Below are 24,027 nucleotides of genomic sequence, written 5' to 3' on the forward strand. Positions count from 1 at the left end.
AACAAAGCTGGACAAATGCCAGAACCTAAAGCTGTGTTTTATCTCCTACAATTTCCTTCTAATTTCCTTTGCAGACCAAGTTTTGACCTCAGACTCATTCTGGCCCTGCTCTGTGCCAGTGACTGCATTGGATGGGGGTAGAGGGGTCAGTCAGGGGTTCACAAATGAGTGTGGATTATTTTAGTGAGTTTTACTAAAATATCTTTAGTCTTGACATAATCTCCTTTTAAAGTATTCTTATTGTAATTCATATACTAATTACACCATCTTTTAAATCCATTTATAGCATATAGATCTTTGGATATATAAATTGGTGATACTTTGAACGGACCATCTCCAAGGTAATTAGTGTGTAAATGCAGTTGGCCTTGGTGTTATAAAAGGTTTCTATGTAAACTGAGTTTAGTGGATGTTGATCTTATGACAGACAGGAAATGAATAGAATTAAAATTAAGGAATGGGGAGGGGAGAAACAAAACCACTGGAAAGTGTCAATGCAAAGAGAGGGATGGATAGATGGACAGGAACCTAAAATAGGAAACAGCTATGAATGAAGATTCCAAAACTGGTGAGCAGTGGCTCACAAATTAGCTGGTTGTGGTTAGGGAGCAATGAGAGAAACCGCCCTTTGTGAACACTGACCTTGGCTGGCAGTAGTGGCTTAGGAGAGTGATTTGTATTATAAGATGAGACCAGGACCACTTTCCAGGATTGAATTAGAATCTGTGCCCAATTTTTCTTCCTCTCTCTGGGTACAGGGTACCTGAGACAGGTGATAGAGCTGCTCTTTTGAGTAGGATAGCTGTTAGCCAACGTGACTGTTTAAATGAAAATCAACTAAAATAAAATAAAATTCATTTCCTCGGTTGTACTAGCAACACTTCGAGTGCTCAGAAGTTGCATGTGGCTGGTGGCTACCATGTTGAACAGCACAGATGAAGAACATTTTCATCTTTGCAGAGAGTTTTGTTGGACAGCACTGGTTGAGAGGGTGTGATTGAGAATCACCAGTAAGAATAACCAGTAAGCGTGACTGTAACCTGTGTTCTTTGCCAAGTCAGTGAGGCCCTAGTTTACTGGACACCAAGGCATGGGCAGCTGTGTTTTGAAGGCTGAAGGAGGTTGAGAAGTGAACAGGGTTGGAATTGATACATGTGTTTGTTAAGTGATGCTACCTAGACTTGTGGTTAAATAAAGTTCCTGTGATGAATCTATGGGCCTAGAGTACCTGTGCACACTGGTATACCCCTGCGATTATTCGTTGTTTATTATTTATCCACGACAAATCCTTTAAAAATGTTATCTTTTTTATGAGAAGAAATACAGGAACAGGAATTGTTGCTGGCAAATTGTATTTAACTTGATCTTGCTTATGAGCTTATTTAAAACGCCTTAGGAAAACTGTGAACCATATTTCTTAGATTGTCTCCTAATTGACCCAAGTCAATAAAAATGGCTTTGATTTTGTGTCTTTGGCACCCTTAAATCACGCATGTTAGATCATGAACAAAGCCAGCAGGAATGGAGAAGATGGCAGAGAAGTTGTGTAAGGTTTGCCCTTAGCTAAATGTGTATAATTTGAAGACTCTTTTTGCTTTCCTTTTCTTCCATTTAGTGTATAGTTTCTCTAGACAGATCAGGTAAGGTTCCCTGATGGCAAACCCTAGGATGTGAGATCTCAGTGGAAGGATTTTAGTATGTGAATAGATTTTCAGAGACTCACTTCGTTACTTAATTTGTATCATTTTGATGCCTTATCTTAAAGCAGTTTCTGAAGGAGACAGGTTTTAGAGAAAAGACTGGGGAAAAGACTGGGGAAAATAATTAATCTGGTCTGAGAAATTATTTATTTTTGGCCTTTCTTTGTGGGGCACTTAAGTCAATAATCCTTTCCTGATTATGCTTCTACAGTAAGAGGTTCTTTTGAGCTAATATAATCAGTTTCTTGTTCTCTCTTTAATGTGGAATGGGGTTGAAGGGAAGGAACTTTCCTTTCTTCCTTTCCTCCTTCCTTCCTTTTAAAATTCGATTCTAGCTATATTTATTCCTCTTTCTAGGTCCATTATTTGTTTTAGGGGGGAAAAAAAGAGCAAATTGAGTGGAAAATGAAGAGAACTAGTTATAAGAAGCCAGTCTACCCGTTTATTTCAGTATTAAAAGTGGTACGTTTTTAGAAGATTGAGGTTTCACATTTCTTGCAACAATAAAATGTACTTAATCCTCTGAGTTCAAAAAGTAAATGTTATGTATATGGTAATAAAAGTTCCAAGTAATTTATGGTGACGTTGATTACCAAAAGCTTACTTTCCTGCTTTTAGTTCAGAACTCTTCATGTAAGTTGGCAGGCTGAGAAACTGACTAAATGAGGGGACATTTCTCTTTAATTATAGTCACAGGTCCTTCAAAACAAGCTCTGTCTTGTGGCCTCTTCATCCGTTCAATTGTGAGTCTTTGAGTCTCTGAATTTGAAAAGCCATGATGTCAATCCATCTTATTTTTGTCTCTCTATGAAGGACAATATTATATTTTAGTCTCTAGAAAATAACGTAAAAAAATTTAGATAGAAAATTACTGCTAACATAGAATATTCATTTATATTTTGAAATTCAGTTATTTTCAAAAACTTGTAAAAGACAATTTTCAGCTAATTTGTGTTCCTTTCAAAATTTCTAATTTTTTAAATATTATTTTTTATTTTACTAGGAGGAAGCATACATTTAAACTTCAAGTAAAATCTATTTAAAGTTAGAATTGTTTTGTTAAAGTCAAAGCCTTTTGTTGTTATTTTTAACTTACCATTTTTCATCTTGCCAAAAAAAAGTTCCTTACATAATTCTGAGTATATTTATGCTTTATGTATCTTGATTTTGAAATGTGACTTGTCTCTCCCTGGCCCACATGGCCAAAGCCAGCTGAAAGTAGTTTCTCCACTTCAGAAGGGATGGATAGAGTTTTGAGAAGTTGAATAGCTTGTCAGCTTGTGCATGATCCAGGATCACTGGACAGTTTTCCTTATCCTTGTCTAATGTCCATCTTGTCATCTGTCTTATCATGTGGCCCTTTTTTGGGGATATACACAGCAGAGTAATCAAAAGCTTGTGCGCTAGATGCAGATTGCCTTGGTCAGAATCCCAGCACTACTGCTACTTTGTAACTTTGGAGAATTTATTTACTGTTTTCATGCCTCAGTTTTCTTACCGGTAAATTAGAGATAACAACATTTCTATCTTCACGGGCTGTTTTCCCGAGATAATCCATGTCGAACACTGAGTCCAGATCCTGGCATAAAGCGTTCAATAATGTTAAGTATTTTATTAGTCTCAGTTTTTAAATGGTACCAGATTCTTGCCTTAGGATGCTATTGAGATGATACATTTCAAGAAATATCTTTTGTTTTTTTTAAATGATAAAACCACTTAGGACATACAGAGGCAATTGAATACAGAAAGTTATACCCCACCTCTGATGTTGCAGATTTACTTGTTTCCTGGGATTGGTTCTCTTCTCTGAAAGGGAGTCTAGGACAATATTATCTCATGAAATTGATTTTTTTGAAGCACCCATGTAGGCTGAACATTGTTCAAAAAGAACACAGATTAGAAGCACAAGAGTGAGAAATTAATTTATTGATTGATTGAGACAGGGTCTCTCTCTGTCACCCAGGCTGGAGTGTGTGGCAGTCATAGCTCACTGCAGCCTTGACCTCCTGGGCTCAAGCAATCCTCCTGCCTCAGCCTCTTGAGTAGCTGGGACTACCGACAGGAGCCACATCTTCAAGCTCAGGAGATCACACTCAGTGAATTGGTGTTTAGTTAGTGCTGCTGTGTTTTTTGAGAGGTCTCGCCTGATGGAAATCCATGCATTCCTTGTGATTGTCCACTGTGCTGGAAATACCGTAGTGGGCCATACTCACAGAGCCCTGCTTCCTCAGCCTTCACATCCCCGTGGAGGACGGAGGCTGCAGACAAGGTGGTTGAGATGGGGCAGAAGTGGGTGATGGGCTAGAGAGTCAACTGAAGGGTTGATTCTGCCTCCAGGGGGCACAGGATGAGGGTGGGAGACATTTTTGGTTGTCACACCAGGGGAGGAGGTGCTACTGCCATCTGATGGGTAGAGGGCAGGGATGCTGATAAACATCCTGTAAAACATGGGGACCCACATCCCACAAGTGTTATCTGGCCCCAGATGTCAGTAGAGCTGAGGCTGAGAAACCTTGTTCTAGATGAAGTAAGTGGTCAGGGAAGGCTTGCAGGGGAGTGGACATTTGGCCAGCCCCTGAGTGATAAGAATGAGCCGTCTGTGACAAGATTTGTAGGAGGAGCATTTTGGGAAGAGGGACTATGCAGAACAAAGTCCCTGAAGCCCGGGTGGCTATGGAAGGAGCAGAGAGAAGGCTGGCCTGGCTGGGATGAGTGAAGTGGGCTGTGGATAAATCACACAGGGTTTTGTGGTTGTTGTAAGAGTTTTTCAAGTGACTAACTGGGCTTTTGAGTCATCAGAGAGTTTGGATATTGTTAATTGTTTTGCACTTTTCCCTTTGATTTTATTTTCCACAGAATTATGGCCTCGAAACTGATAATATGAAGAACTTGGTTCTGAAACTGAGAGCATCTTCTCACAATTTACAGAATTACATAAGTAGCCGGCGGAAGAGTCCTGCTTATGATGGAAACACCTCCCGCAAGCCCCCCAATGAGTTCCTGACGTCGGTGGTGGAGCTCATTGGCGCCGCCAAGGCCCTGCTAGCGTGGCTGGACCGGTAGGTTGGAGATGCGCCTTTTACTGCGCTTTAAGAGTGGAGTCCAAGCTGCCTGGAAGCTGTAGTTGTCTTAGGAAAAGGAACCACCATCCTTCTTAGGTCATTTTGACTGGCTCTTAAGTAGTCCTCGATCAGTGGGAGATTATAGGATCCCTTCGCCGGTTACTTAAAAGGTTAATAACAGGAACAAATTAACCTCAGTTTAGAGAAGAGTAAAACTGTACTAAAGGTTGTGTTTTACTGAGATTAAACATTGATAGTTGAAGATTTGGTTGGTATGAAGGCCGTTAGTTGACTTCAGAAGGGATGCTAAATGGCATTTTTGATGTGTTTTTTTATCTAGTCTTTCTATTCAGATTCCTATTTTATGTGGCTTACTTGAGAGAAAACCTTGTATTAAAAAGTAATTTAATACAAAACGTAGCTGGGCACGGTGGTGCATGCCTGTAATCCCAGCTACTTGGGAGGCCAAGGCGGGAGAATTGCTTGAACCTAGGAGGTGAAGGTTGCAGTGAGCCAAGATCACGCCACTGCACTCCAGACTAGGCAACAGAGGGAGACTCCATTTCAAAAAAAAAAGTAATTTAAAGTAGCCCATGGGGTAGCTATGCTTACCAATATACAGTGGGATGCCAATAGATTCTCCCTACCCCTTTTAAAGAGGATTGTTGTTACCTTCTAGGGCTCCGTTTACAGGGATCACTGATTTCTCAGTCACGAAGAACAAAATCATTCAGCTTTGCTTAGACCTGACCACCACAGTCCAGAAGGTCAGTAGTATGTCATTTTTACTTTCTAATTTTTTTTTTCCTTTTCCTTTTCTCGAACGGATTTTCATGCAGGTATGAAGTACTACTCTCCTCTCACCACCTCAGTTTTTCTCCCATTGGAATTGGGGAGAGATGAAAGGCTTTAAATTAGATCCACTGTAAAGATGGTTTCTGTGACTGACCTGTGGCTTTCGAACTAAAGATTACCTTTTTGTGTGTTTTAAAATAGTCGAACTAATAGTCCTAAACTTCTCCTAAAATGTTAGAGCACTTAAATTTTTTTCATGAAAATCCCGTAGTAACTAAGTTACATGATAATCTTTGTTCTGAGTACTTTACTGTATCTGCTTAATTTTCTTTTCATTTTGGCCACTTGTTGGATTTACCAGTCAGAATGGGCTAGGTTGTGGTGCAGTAACAAACAACCCCCAAACCTCAAACCTCAGCAGTTTATTCCTTGTTTATTTACATCCAAATGGGTCAGGGGCAGGGGGCAAGCAGCTCCGACTTTCCTCGCAAGATGTGTAGGACATAGGTTGACAGAATCACCAGTATGTCATGTTACTTGTCCCCAGGGTAGAGAGGTAAAAATCATGAAGGTCCTCACACTGACGGATGTTCTGGATTGGAAGTGACACATGTCAGTTTCACTCATGCCTCATTACCCAGACCTAGGTATCTTAGTAAAGGCTCAGGAAGTCTTATATTAGCCAGTCTATAACTGATTGAGCTTCTGTGATCTTAACTTTTAAAAAAAATTTCTTCTTGGACCATCGGCTCTTAGGACTACTTGCTGTCCTTTTGGCATGCAGTTGATTGGAAAATATTTTTGAATTGAATTGAGTCTATGAAATGTAAGGAAGAGCTTGTTGTTTTTTCACATCCCACGTGGTTCTAAAACTGAAATTCCACACTTGTTTCTACTGCTGATTGGGCAAAACATAAAGGGCATCCTCCCTTCTGTCCTGACCATGCCATAACAGAGATGCAATTCTGAAAAGCTGTGTGTTTGCTGGTTGTTTCTGGATTGTGAATTGTGAACTTTGTCTCTGCACGTGGCAGTTGTTTGCTGTGAGGACGTCCTGAGCAGCCCTTGTTCTCAAGGCATGTGGATTTTTGAGGTTGTGATCTTAGAAAGGTGCTCAGAGCAACTAAAGTAGCTTCTGAGTTTTTGCTCTTTTTTATGATATGTGAAGTAATTTTGACAAGGAAGAATCTGATACCAACCGTGATGCATTAGTTACACAGCCATGAAGGCATGGCATTTGTGGTTGAGGTCTTTCCCTGATACCTACCTCCAGTGTCCTTTTTCTCCCTTGCTTTCCTCTTCCCATTCCTCATATTGTGATTTTTTTTTTATTTTGAAGAGACAAGGTCTCACTCTGTTGCCCAGGTTGAAGTACAGGGGTGTAATCATGGCTCATCGCAGCCTCAACCTCCTGGCTCAAGCAATCCTTCCACCTTGGCCTCCTGGATAGCTGCGATTATAGGCACATGCTACTATGCCCAGCTAAGTTTTAAATTTTTTTGTAGAGACAGGGTCTTGCTCTGTTGCCCAGGCTGGTCTCAAACTCCTGGCCTCAAGTAATTCTCCTGTCTTGACCTCGCAAAGCGCTGAGATCACAGGCATAAGCCACTGCACCTGGCCCTGTTTTGATTTTTAACAGAGTTTACTAGCAATCAATTAAATGAAAGAGTTAAATATTGTGATTAGCAAATGGGAAAGTTTTGCTCATTGGTACATTTGTGTTTTATTGTGAAGAGTCCTTGACTGTGTGGCTGATTCAGGCTGTCCCCACTGCAGTGGAGGGAGAGGAGAGAAAGGGATGAAAGCGAAGGCAGAGGGGGTTGTGTTTGTTTCACAGGGTGAACTTCTGCCTAAGCAAGTTGATGTTGGCTTTCTAGGTATTTGGACACTTCTTTCAATACATTTTTATTTAGCACTTACTCTGTGTCTGCTGCCCTGAGATACCAGAGTGAATAAACAGATAAAAAGTCCCTGACCTTCTGGAGCATACAGTCTCTGGGAGAGAGAAAATGGATAGATAAGCAAACTTCTCTATATGAATATATGTGGTTATATAAAGGTAGAGACATGCTAGGGAAGGAAGGCGCACAGGAAAGAGTGAGGGGAATACAGGTTGAGATATGTACCTAGAGTCACCTCCTTGAGAAGGTGACACGAGTAATTCAGCCAGGAGAAGTCTGTGCTTGTCTGATGGGATGGGATTATGTATCATCTCAAGTGCTACTTTTCCTGGTACTTGTAGAGAGATGTTGATCATCATGAACTGATGATTTAAAAAAAGAATCTCCCCATAGGAAGTACACGTCCTGATCTGGTCACATCAGAAGGATACCTGTGAGCATCTTCATCACTCCTGCCTGACTTATTGGGGCCTAACAATGCCTGGGACATGACGAATGATGATTTTTTAAAATGTGTGTTATATGAATGAAATAATGCTTTGGACAGATAGGCTGCTGGGGATTTGACTTTTATCAGAACTCAAGGGGCACAAGAGGTATTAGTTTTGTTTGTTTCTGCATTCATTTTCTGTTTCTCTTTTTCCTGTGGTGTCACTGAGGGAGTTGAGTAGTTAAGAGTATATTCTTTACAGACAGACAGCTATAGGTTCAAATCCTACCTCTACCATCGATTAGCCCTGGGCCCTTGAACAAATCACTTATAATTTTTGAATGTCAATTTCTCATTTGCAAAATGGGAATACAAATGTTTACATTACCAGATAATTTGGTGGGATTTCTGCAAGCTAATGTTGAGTGAAAAAAAAAAAAAGGCAAATAAAAAGTGTGATATGAAGATAAATGGTTACCATAAATGCCTCAAATGCGTGTGTACATGTGTTTGTGTATGTATATGTGAAACATCCATACCTATACAAACTTGTATGCAGAGTAATGTGTAAATACAGTGGACAATTTGGAAGAAAAGTTGTATGTTGTCTGGCAGGGCAAGAGATGGAAGGGAATGTAGGAGCCAAGCCAAAAAAAAAGAGAACAAATTTTTTATTTACAAAAATCATGTATATGACCATGATTATGCATTTATGTAAAATTAGATACAGATAAATAATATAAAATACTTAAAAAATAATACCTACTCCAAACTGGGTGTGGTGGCTCACGCCTGTAATCCCAGCACTTTGAGAGGCTGAGGTGGGTGGATCATGGGGTCAAGTGATCGAAACCATCCTGGCCAACATGGTGGAACCCCTCGTTGGGTTTCTAAAAATACAAAATTTATCAGGGCATGATGGTGCGCGCCTATAGTCCCAGCTACTTGGAAGCCTGAGGCAGAAGAATCACTTGAACCCTAAGATCACACCACTGCACTCTAGCCTGGTGACAGAGTAACACTCTGTCTCAAGAAAAATAAAAACAAAGACAAATAAATATACCTACTCCAAAAGATTGTTATGAAGATAGAATGAGATATACAAAAAGCACAGTGCCTGCTTGAGAAGGAGTAGATTGTGGTAGGAAGTCACAAAAATCTTATACTTGTTTTCTGGAATCAAATTTGATAGTTTAAGGAAAAGAACTGGACAAATATGTTGCCCTTATCCTCTGATATTTTTTATTTTAAATTTGAACAGTTCTGAAGGAGTAAGACTGATATGTAAATATATATCAGGATATCATTTTCTGAACTTAGATAGAAAAATATGTTTCTTGACAAGTGCTCTTGACAAGCACTTGTTCTTCTGTAGTAATTGAAGAACATAACTGGGCACGGTGGCTCACACCTGTAATCCCAGCACTTTGGGAGGCCGGGGTGGGTAGATCACCTGAGATCAGGAGTTCAAGACCACCCTGGCCAACATGGTGAAACCCCATCTCTACTAAAAATGCAAAAATTAGCTGGACATAGTGGTAGGCGCCTGTAATCCCAGCTACTCAGGAGGCTGAGGCAGGAGAATCACTTGAACCTGGAGGTGGAGATTGTAGTGAGCCAAGATTGTGCCATTGCACTCCAGCCTGGGCGACAGAGTGAAACTCCATCTCGGCAACAACAACAACAACAAAACGAACATAGGTGCTTTGGCAAATGGTGATGTTTGCACACATGTGCGCTCAGATAGATGCACATTAGAAATAACAACCTTGATGAATGAGTTGAGTGTTGTTTACCCCATGTGTGTTGCAATGGTAGCAATGAGATTGAACGTACCAGGGGACTTCACATTCTCTCGCAGCTGCTCGACAGAAGATCTGTTGACTCTTTAAGAAGACATCTGTCTTTGCCATTTATTCCTTTTAACTGGGGAGTTGGAGGAATAAAAATTGTACATCTTTCCAGTGACAAAGAACATGTTCTGCTTGAGTCTTTATTCTTGGAGTTGCTGTCTGCGAAGACAGACATTTGCTTGTCCCTTCTCTCTTCCACATCTTGCTGTCCCCACTTCTTGTGGTGACATCCTTCCATCCATCTCTGTATCCTTCCTTCCAATAATAATTTACGAGTCCTCTAATTTGAAGGATAAATATTGCTGCTGCTTTTCTCCTGGAAGGGAACCACACATTTCTTTTAAGAAATTTCTTTGGCTGGGCACCGTGGCTTATGCCTGTAATCCCAGCACTTTGGAAGGCTGAGGTGGGTGGATAACCTGAGGTTGGGAGTTCAAGACCAACCTGACCAACATGGGGAAACCCATCTCTACTAAAAATACAAAATTAGCTGTGCGTTGTGGTGCATGCCTGTAATCCCAGCTACTGGGGAGGCTGAGGCAGGAGAATCACTTGAATTTGGGAGGCGGAGGTTGCGGTGAGTTGAGATCATGCCATTGCACTCCAGCCGAGGCAACAAGAGCGAAACTCTGTCTCAAAAAAAGAAAGCCATTTCTTCATTTCTTAACATTTCTTCAGCTGTAGTCCTGCACCAAGTACACGGATAGATCTTCCGGTTCAGTGTTGAGGCTGTAATTTGAGATGAAGGACACCAAGGCGGGAAGGGATTGAGATCTGTATTTCCAATCTAGTCTCCTCCTGTTGTGGTGCCATGAAAACTGAAATAGGGATGGCAAGAGAGACACAATGGCCCTGACAGGTGCTGAGTTTCAGTCTGGAAAGAAGTAAGAAAATGAGGCCAGGTGTGATGGTGCACATCTGGAGGCCCAGCTACTAGAGGCTGAGATTGGAGAATCTTTTGAGCCCAGGAGTTTGAGACCAGCCTGGGTAACATAACAAGATGCTATCTTAATAACAACCACCACCACAACAAAAAGAATTAGGAAAATGATCAATATTTGTCCCCGAGAAAACTGAATGAAAGAAAGCAAGCCAGCCGGGCTCAATGACTGTTAATCTCAGCACTTTGGGAGGCCAAGTCAGGAGGATTGCTTGAAACCTGCCTGGGCAATATAGTGACACATCTATATTAAAAAAAAAAATTAAGAAGTTAGCCAGGCATGGTGGTGTGTGCCTGTGGTCCCAGCTACTCAGGAGACTGAGGTGGGAGGATTGCTTGAGCTTGGGAAGTGGAGGCTGCAATGAGCAATGTTCACACCACTGCACTCCAGCCTGGGTGACAGAGTGAGACCCTGTGTCACATACATGCAAAGAAAGCCAGCTGTGGAAGCAGAAGAGGAAAAGGCTGCTGCCGAGTGCTGACTGTGCCTCAGGTCTACATCCACATTTGACTCGTGCCATCACACAGTTCTCAGCAGTTTTCAGAGGTAGCCTTTGCTATCACCCCATTTTAGAAAGAAGGGAACTAAGGCTCAGAGAAGTTAAACCTACCGCACCAGGCTGCTCAGTTCCCGAGAAGGCAGACTAGGAGGAGAGGCCGGGGGTGCTGAGAGCCACCCAGGCTGGGCCTGTGCTGCCAGGTGACCCAGGGCTGTGAGGAAGCTCAGCTGACTGTCCAGCCTGTGAGGGGGTGACTTGGTTTCAGCACTCATTTTTCCATTATGTTGCCTTCATGCCAAAAAACAATGTGAAGTCATGCCTGCAGCTGCTTCCTCTCGGCAGGAACGGGTGTGGGAACCACGTTCATAGTGGCAGGAGGTGAAAGGGAGGCCTTTCACACGCTGACTGGAACAATTCAGGAGGCGGGCGAGCTCCTCATGCTGCTGGCTCAGTCACCACTGCAGTCACCACCACAGGGAACCCATTTTCTTGGTGGCCTATTGGATCCCTATAAGGAATCAAGTTGTAGGAACCATGCGGTCACAGCTCTACCTTGATCTTGGGCTCTGGTGTATTGAGAGTTGCTCTCTGTGATGGTCTCCCTGAAGTGACAGTGCTTGTATTAATTTAGAGATTTGTGGGCAAGGCATGGTGACTACACGTATAAGCTAGCATTTTGGGAGGCTGAGGCAGGAGGATGGCTTGAATCTAGGAATTCAAGATCAGCCTGCGCACTATGACAAAACCCCATCTCTACAAAGAATACAAAAATTAACCAGGTGTGGTGGCATGCACCTGTGGTCCCAGTTGCTTGGGAGGCTGAGGTAGGAGGATCACTTGAGTCCAGGAGGTAAAGGTTGCAGTGAGCTGAGATTGCACCATTGCACTCCCACTTGGGTGACAGAATGAGACCTTATTTAAAAAAAAAATTATAATGAAAGATTGTAGACACAAAGACAAAGTATTCGTTTTATTTCTAGCACATGGTCACATATTTATACTGTTTTTTTTTTAAGGTTAAAATTTATTTAACAAGTCTGTCAGACAGCATTAATAGGGGATGATCCATAATGGTAGTTGACGGTTTAGTTTTATCTACAAGAGAGAATTGGAAAAGCACATTTTGAGCTGTAATTATTCCTATTTACAGAAGTTGTTCCTGTAGTTTAAGTTAATATCAAATTCACACATGTAAAAATAAATTTCTAAGTTTATTATTATTATTATTATTTGAGACAGAGTTTTGCTCTTGTTGCCCAGGCTGGAGTACAATGGCGCGATCTCAGCTCATCACAACCTCCGCCTCCTGGGTTCAAGTGATTCTCCTGCATCAGCCTCCCTAGTAGCTGGGATTGCAGGCATGCACCACCATGCCCGGCTAATTTTGTATTTTTAGTAGAGATGGGGTTTCTCCATGTTGGTCAGGCTGGTCTTGAACTCCCGACCTCAGGTGATCCACCCGCCTTGGCCTCCTGAAGTGCTGGGATTATAGGCGTGCGCCACTGCGCCTGGCCTCTAAATTTATTTTTTTAAAGTCTTTTCTCCCTAGGCTGCTCTTTTCCTGAGAGTCAGTATAAATTTTAGGAGCAGTCATTATTACTGTTTCCTACATTTTTATCTAGTAGAAAAAATTTTATACAAATTTAAGAAGATAATAGAAGTCTGATTATTAAACCATACAGAGTAGAAATTGGTAGCCATCTTCCTCCTTCAGAAGTAGCAAAAAAATTATCTAAAAATGACTTTTTGATTGAAGTGAAAAATCTTCCTCTGATAATTCCAACAGAGTTGATTAACATTTTTTATATACATAAAAGAATTAGCATTATTTTAAGATTGTCCTAGCTTGGGATTATGGTTAATAGTGCTGATTAAACTCTATAGAACCTAGTTGTACTGATGTTTTTTCTGCATGCGTTCTGCAGTATAGGTTGAAATCCTTTGCTACAGATGAGTTCTAGAAGGTTGTCTGTAAAAGTTTCACTTTGGCAGCTTTTAGACAGGACAATGGTGATTCCTATAATCAGCTAACCCAGTTCATACAGTGTTGCAAGCCTTTTGTTCTTAAGCTGAATAAATGCTTTGCATTCCAGCCCTTTATTTAATGTCATCAATAGCATACCTCAAGACCACTTTTTTGGCAGTGTGTCAATGAACGTTTTGTTGAATCCTTTTCATCTATCAAGGACTGAAATATCTGATTTAATCTCAGTGGTGCTTAAAATAAACTTTTGTGGCTGAGTTTACTCAAGCCCTTATTTGAAAGCTATTCTTCTAGGCAGGCCCAGAGCTAAAGACTGCCAGCTTGTCGGCTCACTGCTATCTGTTCCTGAGGGCACACTGGGAGCCATTGCCAGTTTTCTTGACTTAGACTTCTTACTTACTACTCTCAATGATTTTTGTAAATTTTTAAATTAAGTAATTGGCCAAATGGGTTCCTTGGATGAAAACTCCTTGGACCAAGGGAGACCAGGACCTCGGGAAGGGACAAATGCTAGCTCTGTCCCCACTCTGCCCTGTCTTTCCCATCCCACTCCTGCAAGACTATGGAGGCTGAGGGGTGTGTCAGGGACCGTCTTGGGCTGCAGAAAGTATCTAGAAATCTAAGGCAACAGTTCTGAATGTTTTTAACTCCTATACTGAGTGTTCATTTTCTCCATCCCCTTCTTTAGGATTGCTTTGTAGCGGAAATGGAGGATAAAGTTTTAACTGTGGTAAGTATGCGTTCTAAAAGTTACTGTAAAATTCCTTTTCCAAAGGCAAAGGGAATCATATTAAGTAAATGCACTGGCCTAATGACTTCAGGAGATACTTTGAAATACTGGCTTTTGGGATATGAGTTTTTTAAATTTAGGTAGAAGGGGAAGGATAAAAGTTATTTAACAAGACCAACTACTGTGAAAATTCTTGTGCTTAAATTAGCTACATTGAAGCTCTGTTTTATTATTCTTTTTCTGAACATTTTAGCAGGATACAGTTGTATGTACGTTGCTAGCTAGCCTGCTAATCAGGATTGAACTGATGTGCAAATTTCACTGTAGGACCATTTTGATTTAAGAAAAAAAAATCTTGGCAAAAACCTTATGATGGAGGAGGGATGTGTTGTAACTGTTTAAGGAGCATTTTGTAACTATTCATCATCACTTCCTCCTTTTGACAGAAGCCAGCCTGTGCTCTTTTGATAAGACCTTCCTCCTACTGATGTTGAGGAATTTAGCAATGAAACTGCTATAAATATATTTTCCATAAATAAGGAGGCTAAGCAACTTGGAGGAATGTAAAAAGTATCACTTCTTGGATTCTCCCCCTTGGAAAGAAAAATCAGTCTTTGGAATTTCCTGATTTCTTTAGTTGTTTAATTTTGAAAGGTTAGATGAATCTGATTGGGGAAATACCACACGTAACCACTGTGACTTCTACGAGGAGATGACATAATAGGGATCTTCACATTGTCTCTTTAGTTTTACCTTGTTAGTGTTTGACATTCAAAGAATGTGAGTGATCACTAAAGAGATGATAGACCTAAATGTAAAATGCAAAACTATAAACCATCTAAAAGATAACATAGGACAAAAATTTAGGGGACCATCAGTTTTGCAATGAGTTTTCAGATAGAACGCCAAAAGCATAATTCATGAAAGAAAAATTGGTAATGTAGACTTCACTAAAATTAAACACTGCTACATGAAACACACTGTTAAGAGAATGAAAAGGCAAGCCACAGACTTGTGGAGAAAATGTTTTCAAAACACCTATCGGATAAAGGGCTTGTACCCAAAATATACAAAGAAGTCTTAAAGCAATAATAAGAAAACAACCCAATTAAAAAGGGGGCAAAAGATCGGAGCAGGTACTTCACCAGAGAATACATACAAATGACAAATAAGCCTATGAAAAGATGTTCAATGTCATTTGTAATTAGAGAATTGAAAATTAAAACAACAACGAGATACTGCTATACACCTATTATAAAGGCTAAAATATAAAACACTGACAACACCCAACGCTGGTGAGGATGTGGAGCAACAGGAATGCTCATTAATTGCTGGTAGAAATGCAAAATGGTGCAGCCAGTTTGGAAGACAACTTGGAAATTTCTTACAAAACTAAACATATTCTTACCCTATGATCCAACAGTTGTGATCCTAGATATTTACCCAAAAGAGTTGAAAATTTACATCAGAAAAAATCTGCACAGGTTGTTTATAGCAGCTTTACTCAAAATTGCCAAACTAATTGGAAGCAACCGAAATGTCTCTCAATAGGTGAATGGGTGAACAAACTGTTGTACTTCTATAAAATAGAATGTTATTCAGCAATTAAAAAAAAAGAAATAAGCTATCAAGTCATGAAAAAATATGGAGGAAACTTACATGATATTAATTGAAATAAGGTATCTGTAAAGGCTACATGCTGCATGATTCCAACTATTTGACATTCTAGAAAATTAAAACTACAGAGACAGTGAAAAGATCTATGTTTGCCAGGGATTTATGGTTTATGCCAGGGTACATGCTGCATAATTCCAACTATTTGACATTCTAGAAAATTAAAACCACAGAGACAGTGAAAAGATCTATGTTTGCCAGGGGTTTATGGTGGTGAATAGTTAAGTTGTGCACAGGGGATATTTAGGACATTGAAACTATTCTGTATGATACTGTAATGATGGATACATGACATTAGGCATTTGTCAAAACCCATAGAATATACACCACAAAAAGTGAACCCTAATATAAATTACAGAGTTTAGTTAATAATGTCTCAATATTAGTTCATCATTTGTAACAAATGCAGCACACTAGTACAAGATGTTAATAATAGAAGAAGCTGGGAAGGATGGGTGGTGGTGGAGGGAGTATATGGGAACTCAATGGACCTTTTGCTCAATTTTTATTTTTAAACACCTCAGCTTTAAAAAGTAAAGTCTTGGCAGGGTGCTGTGTCTCATACCTGTAATCTCAGCACTCTGGGAGGCCGAGGCGGGTGGATCATGAGGTCAGGAGTTCGAGACCAGCCTGGCCAGCACGGTGAAACCCTGTCCCTACTAAAAAAAAAAAAATACAAAAAATTAGCCAACATGGTGGCAGGTGCCTGTAATCCCAGCTACTCGGGAGTCTGAGGCAGGAGAATTGCTTGAACCCAGGAGGCAGAGGTTGCAGTGAGCTGAGATCGTGCCACTGCATTCCAGCTGGGGGACAGAGTGAGACTTCATCTCCAAAAAAAAAAAAAAAAAAAAAAAAAAAAAAAAAGTAAAGTCTATTAAAAAAAATGGCTTAGGCCCAAAACAATTTTTTTTAAAAAACCTTGTCAATATTTGGTGTTCAGAGACTGTGAGCAATCATTGAAAAGTCAGGTAGGTGGCCAGGGAGAGATGATTCCACTTCATTGCTGAAAGAGGATTTCTGCCTGGTGTGTGCTCTTCAGTGATCATAAAGGAGTTAATATAAAAGCTGTCATTTCTAAACAAAGCTGAAATAGTGGCACTATTCCCATGGATGGCAATATGGAGTCTAAATGCCATGCATTCATTAAGCAGAATGACCAAAATGATTGCCAACAGAACTAAAGATTATAGATGAAATGCATTTCTCTAAAAATCAGCTTGAGATAAACTTGGTTAATGATTGAACTTTCCTATTTGCTTATCCAATTCTAGGTCAAGGTTTTAAATGGCATCTGTGACAAAACAATCCGATCTGCCACAGATCCTGTGATGAGCCAGTGTGCGTGCCTGGAAGAAGTTCACTTACCAAACATTAAACCTGGGGAAGGCCTGGTAAGTTCTAATAACACTTGTTTTATTTTCAGGTAACGTATATCATCATTTACTAAATTTTTTTTAAAAAAATTTCTGATTGCTGTCACTATCATTCTGAAAAGTAGAATTCAGTTAGACCATCTTCCATTACAAAGTTAAGAGTGTGCCATCTTAAATCCTGTTGATCTGTTTTCTGTCTTCAAAGTATAAAAATAAAACTTCATCTAAAAACAAATAAATACAGTTGAAAAACTGTATAGCCATATTTTGAAGGTAACACTTTTATCTTTAGGACTTAGCAGTGCAAGGAGATATAAAACATTTACACAAAGGAAAGATGGTCTCTGGGTACAGAAACAACATCTCTGAAAATCTCTATTAGCACTTAGGATGAATGTTAGAAGAGACTGGTTGAAGGCAGTGATTCTTCAGAAGGGTTCAGAAATGTTTTGTAAGTAATATATAAGCTGTGTAATAGCAGGCTGTGGGACTACATACAGGTGATCTCCTAGTACCTAGCGTGCCTCCTATGGGATTAATTTGCTGAAATTTTTGTGAAGAAGCTGTGAAGCTCATTAATTAGCTTAGAGGCTTTGAGTCAGAGACAGCTGGGTTTAAATCCCGGCTCTTGAGGGGCTTAACCTCTTTACATGTCAGTTTCCTCATAGGATTGTTGAAAGTATTGTATTAGATAATGAATGCCAAGTGCCAGGCACCAAGTGCATAGTACGTGTGCATTAATGGTGGCTGCAGCTACTGTTGCTGGTATTGATGATGACGATCATGATGAGAAAGAGGAGAAGAAGGGGAAGGGGAGAAGTGTCTAATGCATAGGTAGCTACAGGAGATAGTAAGGCAGTCTCTGATCTTAGAAAAAAACAAAAATCAACCAGTCGTCGACAGGCCCATATTCTTAGTGACCAGAAATTTGCATATTGTTACTACTTGGCTTCTAAGCAAATGATGGATTATATCAGGTTAAGTTTAAACAGGGTGGACTTCCTGGAGGCAGGTGTATAGTCAAATATTTAATCAGATAAATGCCCTGAGTAGGCAGAAATGGAGTTGTCATTTCAGATGGTAAAGTTATACAAGCAGGGCCTTGGGACGGGGGAGTACCATGTGTAGGGGAGAAGCTGATATAATCTGTGAATGAAAGTAACAGGATAGGAGAGGAGTGGGGAGAACCTGAAGGCGTTAGTGTTTGATGGGACTCTCATCATAGATTAGCATAGGTTGCTGAGCAGGCTGGGTGCAGCATAATTTCTGAGGAGGGGCCACATTATTCCTGCAGAGATACCAGGATGAGCAAGTACTTTTTGCCTGGTCTACTTGTTGCTCTCTTTCCCTATCTTCTAACAGTTTAATTAACAAAAATTTACACATGATGAGTCCAACTGCAGAAATAATTCCTCGGTGATACATTCAGTGTATCACTCAGTGAGGTATTCACCTCTGAGTTTGCCTCTTAGGCCTCTTAGGAGAGAGAATATTCATTTACCTTTACATTCCCCTTAAAGGAGGGGTGTCTGTGATTTAATTTGCTACCTATGCTTTGTTGTTTAACAATCTTTGTTCATACATCCTTGTCTGGATTATTAGTAGCTTTAATAGTCTCTCTGCAGTTATTGCTGATACCAAATTTAAATGAATGTATCGTGTCCCTAGAGAAAGAGATGGTCAAGAAAGAACTGTTCTTTGGTTGGGCGCAGTGGCTTACGGCTATAATCCCAGCACTTTGGGAGGCCGAGGTGGGAGGATCACTTGATCCCAGGATCACTCTTGCTGTGTTAACCAGACTGGGTAACATAGGGAGTTCCTTTCTCTATTAAAAAATTAAAATAGGCCAGGTGCGGTGGCTTACACCTGTAATCCCAGCACCTTGGGAGGCCAAGGTGGGTGGATCACGAGGTCAGGAGATGGTGAAATACCATCTGGTCAATATGGTGAAATACTATCTCTATTAAAAACACAAAAAATTAGCCGGGCGTGGTGGCGCATGCCTGTAGTCCCAGCTTCTCAGGGGGCTGAGACAGGAGAATCGCTTGAACCCAGGAGGCGGAGATTGCAGTGAGCCAAGATCGCACCACTGCACTCCAGCCTGGTGACAGAGCGAGACTGTCTCAAAAATAAGTAAATAAAATAAAATAAAATAATTAGCTGGGTGTGGTAGCACACACTTGTAGTCCTGGCTACTTGGGAGGCTGAGGTGAGAGGATCACTTGAACCCACAAGTTCAAGGTTGCAGTGAGCTGTGTTTGCATCACTGCACTCTAGTCTAGGCAACATAGGAAGACCCTGTCTCATCATCAACATACTAGAATGGTTCTTGTTTGAAGTGCCTCACTCATTCATTCTGCAGGTCTAAGAAAACTCCCACATCCTCGGAGTTGTGGCATAATTCTGTGTGCCTGGTACGCAGATTACAGAATCAAAGAGATCACATGGTTTATTTCACCAGCATTTCAGCTTGTTTAGCTCCCCTTCACCATCCTTTGGATCTTATTTCTCGATGTGTCATGAGGCTTGAAAATGAGTATTGTTTTGAGGGGACTGTTGTTAATGTTTTATAAGTTTTAGTTTCACTTGGGGCTATATCTCTAAACGTTGGAGTAATGAGTTAATATATTTGTGGCTCCCTCCAGGGAATGTACATCAAATCAACCTATGATGGGTTACACGTGATTACTGGAACCACAGAAAATGTAAGTGTATATTCATTTAGTGTAAAAGCTGTTGTGTGTTTAAACAAATATGATCCACAGTCTTTATACTTTGAATTTAAATGTGTGCATGCTGTTTATTATGAGAGCATGGATGCCTGCTTTGTTTATTTTGTTGATAGAATACTGCTTGCCACTAACTGTTGTCAGTTTATTATTTAAATTTCCCTTTATTGCTCTCGTTCATGTACCTTGCCCGGTTTTTACCCCTACCCTTGTCTTAATCATTCATTTTGCACCCTGAAAATGTTAAGCCATAAATACAAAAGCAATGATCTTTTTGTTTTTGAGAATCACTTTTAACAAGAATTGGGATTGGTGGCCATATGTATAAAATATAATTTTTTTGATTTAATGGAATTTGTATATCTCCAAAGCAGCTATTGCAGGATTTTTTTACAACATATTTTTGTAGTTGTGTTTAATAATATTTGGCATGATATTGAAATTGAGTCCCCTCTCCCCATCCTTTGAATAGGAAAAGCAGGTCTATTTCTACCGTGAGAGACGTTTGTATGCTGTGTACTTCCTTCTGGAAATTCTGCTATGTGTAGAGTTGTCTTTAGCCCCTCAAACATTTTACATTTGTGAGAAGTAGAGCTACTTGAATGCTTTCTACTTGCAATCTACAAAAGTCTTGCTTTTGAAAGACATTGATATGAAACTAAAAATGTTTGAATAGCTTCCTTGGGTCTGTGTAAAAGAAGCACATATTTGGGGAATTAACCTATTTAATCAGCTAAGACAGGAGGAGATAATTCCTAAAATTAGGGGTAATTTTAGTAGCTGCTTTTCTAATCTGTTTGGTGGAAATATGTGTCTAATTTTGAGCTTCAGCTGCTAGATCTCTTGATAAAAGCAAATGGCATGATCTTTGAGTGTCTGTGATAAGCACTTGATTTTTGTAGTGAGAAAATGATATTGCTTAAGGCAGTCAATGAATTATAAATACACTGGATGCTTCTGGCAGATGATTGGGTAGGAAATGGTAGTGTCTTTTAGCATTCTCTGTTGAGCTACAGTGAGGAAGCCCTGAGAGTCGCTAGGAGTTTTTATACCATGTCACCTCCTAGACAATAACAGCACAGGAAGCTCTGCTTTTAGGCTGGGGATGGTGCTGAAGAAAAGGCACATGATTTAGCACATGATTCTTCCTTCGTCCTTGATCGAGACTCAGTACATTGCAGCTCAGTCATGATAAGAACACAGCCATATCTGTTTGTATAGATCAGAAACATGGTGAATATTGTTTCAATTTTTAGATTTGAAGTTTTGCTATCTAGCAATTCGATGATTACGTTGTCTGACTAACCGGACCAGTGTGTTTTTCGACTCTGTTGGGTCTTCTTGAGCAATTTCTATCTTGGATCCACACGTGGAGCACTACAAAATTACCATCAGAAGGAGAAGGCAGAGTGTTTCCTTCCTCTTACACTGTCCCCCTTTTTAAAGAAAAGAGTTCAGTGACAGACTTAACAAAGCTGCTTTTGAATTAAATGAAATGACATATATCATTAACGATATATACCCTGAATTCCTACCAGAATTGTAACACTGGCTGACAGACTCAGGTTCTGTCCTGGTGCTCCCATGTAGGACTGTATGGAAGTCATCTCAGGGAGTGGTGGCTACCATCTTGTTAGAGATCAAAAAAGGAAACATGTCTTCTTCCATCTGGTAATCCACTTGAAAATGTCACTCATTCCTTTAGTCATTCAGTTCATATTTATTGAGTACCTGGAATGTGCTAGACACTAGGCTAAGTAAGTCTTAAGTCTTCTAGACAAGCATGGGAAGTTAGGTGAGAGTCCACTTCCCCTGGGCTCAATCTGGATATTTTATTCTTAATGTTGGGTATTTTATGCTTGAATGGCAGTAGAAAGTGGCAGCCCCAGGTCATCTGTTGGCTATCATTTAAGGTAGCTATGACTTCACTTTGGGAGGCTGAGGCGGGCAGATCACCTGAGGTTGGAGGTTCGAGACCAACCTGGCCAGCATGGTGAAACTTTGTCTTTACTGAAAAAATTAGTTGGGTGTGGTGGCGCATGCTTATAATCCCAGCTACTGGGGAGGCTGAGGTGGGAGATTCACTTGAACCCAGGAAGCGAGGTTGCTGTCAGCTGAGATCCGCCATTGCACTCCAGCTGGGGTGACAGAGACTCCATCAGAATGTTTTAATGGAAGCCTAGTCTGGTGTGTGGCAGTTGATGAAAATCACCCATTGTTTTCACAAGTGAATTATGTCCATATTCTTCAATCTTGAACTTGAGGCTGAAGCAACGCCAGCAGCCATCTCAGGCCTTCAGTCCATTTCTTTGAAGGTTATCTAAAAGACCAGGATCATTCCAAAGCCAGAACAACGGTGTCTGGTGTTTCTCTATCTTCTTTTCTTTGATGTTATTTTAGACCTCGATAGGAGTCTTGACACAACCTCATCCATACTTTTATCTTCCAACCCTGAGATCAGGTGAGAGTTAGATTGGCCTCTGAAGAATGGGCGCGTTATTCTCTAGGTCATGACCCTTCTGCAGCAAACCAGCACAAGCATCATTTTTCAGTAGTCCTGCTCATGGTGAAGATAGGCAAGAGCTGCTGCCCTGGGAGAATTTTGGTACCAAGCTCTCTCTTTACCAGGGTTCTGCCAAGCAAAACTCTTAATCACTTGACTGGACATTTGAGAAATGAGTGCAAAAGGATCCTGAGGAAGGGAAGTCAACTCAGGACATCAGTCCATGTTTTTTAAGATCGCACATCTAGAGACAGGGACTTCCTGGCCTTGAGGCTATCTTTTGTAAAGTGAAGCTTATCGTAAATGAATCCCTTACCCAGGAAGATTAACAGGACTGGACCGATTAGGATCAGAATTACCAAAGTAGGCCTTTAACTGTAGGTTAAGCATCTGACACACAGGGACAAAAAGGAACATAGATAAATTCATTTTTTAAGTAATACAAGAAACTTGAGATGAACATGGGCTGGTCTCTCAGGTTAGCACTGCTGGTTATGGTAGCAGGTTAAATGTTTTCACAAATAACTGTCACAGTTACCCGGGCCTTGTGTGGAACCTGGATATAATCAAAGGGAGTGTCTCTACAGTGTAGGGCTGCTTGTTAATTTCTCGTTGAGCCTGTCACAACGGTTTAGAGAAACTTCAGCCAGAGTGTCTTGGGTCTCATTGCTGTCCCTCTCCCTGTGTTCGAAGGTGCTATTTTTTGGATAGTTGGAAACTGTTTGAAGATTCAGCCAGTTATGTAAGTTAGAAAATTACATACTCTGTTTGACTAGAATTTGAAATCCAAGGCTTATCCTTTCTTCTTTTCTCAGTCATATATGAGATTCCCTCAACATAAAGAGTTCTAGATTGCTTATATGAACAAGAACATCGTGAGCAAAATATTTGACAAATGGGTTATATCCCTTTATATATATTTTTGTTGTGGTGGTGGTGAATTAATAACCAGGCATTATTTGAAGGAAAACAAGTCTGGATTTTGGTTTGACACTGAAGACTCATTTTTTAATGTAATCTGGAAATGAAAACTAAATTCATTTTCTTTAAAGCAATTTCTGTTGCCACCAACTTTCTATTTTAACAGCATTGCAATAATAGGTAAGAGAAGATGGAATGAGGACAATGTTTAGTTTTAATAAGGAAATGAGATGACAGAGTTACAAGGGTGATTTTCCATGTTGAACAGTTGGTCAGTTTTTATGAGATTAATTTTGATAAGGACATATGTAAGAATTTTTTAGATGAACCATAGCTTTCTTTTTCTTTTTTAAATATTTTTGAAATGGAGTCTCACTCTGTCACCCAGGCTGAGTGCAGTGGCTCAATCTTGGCTCACTGCAACCTCTGCCTCCCAGGTTCAAGTGATTCCCCTGCCTCAGGCTCCCAAGTAGCTGGGACTACAGGTGCGTGCTACCACGCCCAACTAATATTTTGTATTTTAATGTAGAGATGGGATTTCACCATGTTAGCCAGGATGGTCTTGATCTCCTGACTTTGTGATCTGCCCACCTCGGCCTCCCAAAGTGCTGGGATCACAGACGTGAGCCACCACGCGTGGTGTAGATGAACCAATAGCTTTTATCAGCCAATCATTTTGACAATATGTCCAGGCCAGCTGTGGTGGCTCATGCCTGTAATCACAGGACTTTGGGAGGTCAAGGTGGGCGGATCACCTGAGGTTGGGCATTCAAGACCAGCCTGACCAACATGGTGAAACCTCATGTCTACTAAAAAAAGTAGCTGGGTATGATGGCACATGCCCGTAATTTCAGTTACTTGGGAGGCTAAGATGGGAGAATCACTTGAACCCAAAAAGTGGAGGTTGCAGTGAGCTGAGATCCGCCTTTGCA

The 24,027-nt window shown here is 40.5% G+C and overlaps 1 protein-coding gene across 5 annotated transcripts in view; it reads left to right on the forward strand.

Annotated features, from left to right (window-relative positions):
- CNKSR3 (CNKSR family member 3) overlaps positions 1–24,027 on the forward strand; it is a 108,398-nt gene that overhangs the window by 67,240 nt on the left and 17,131 nt on the right. For all 5 annotated transcript variants that reach the window (XM_064360532.1, XM_064360534.1, XM_064360536.1 and 2 more), the window contains 5 exons: positions 4,557–4,759; positions 5,442–5,529; positions 13,854–13,895; positions 16,841–16,960; positions 19,588–19,647. In XM_064360532.1, coding sequence (XP_064216602.1) covers positions 4,557–4,759; positions 5,442–5,529; positions 13,854–13,895; positions 16,841–16,960; positions 19,588–19,647 — 513 coding nt within the window. The remainder of the gene's footprint in view (positions 1–4,556; positions 4,760–5,441; positions 5,530–13,853; positions 13,896–16,840; positions 16,961–19,587; positions 19,648–24,027) is intronic.

This window comes from Aotus nancymaae, unplaced genomic scaffold (assembly GCF_030222135.1).
Source record: "Aotus nancymaae isolate 86718 unplaced genomic scaffold, 86718_ANA_hifiasm-v0.15.2.pri h1tg000040l, whole genome shotgun sequence".
Taxonomy (NCBI): Eukaryota; Metazoa; Chordata; class Mammalia; order Primates; family Aotidae; genus Aotus; species Aotus nancymaae.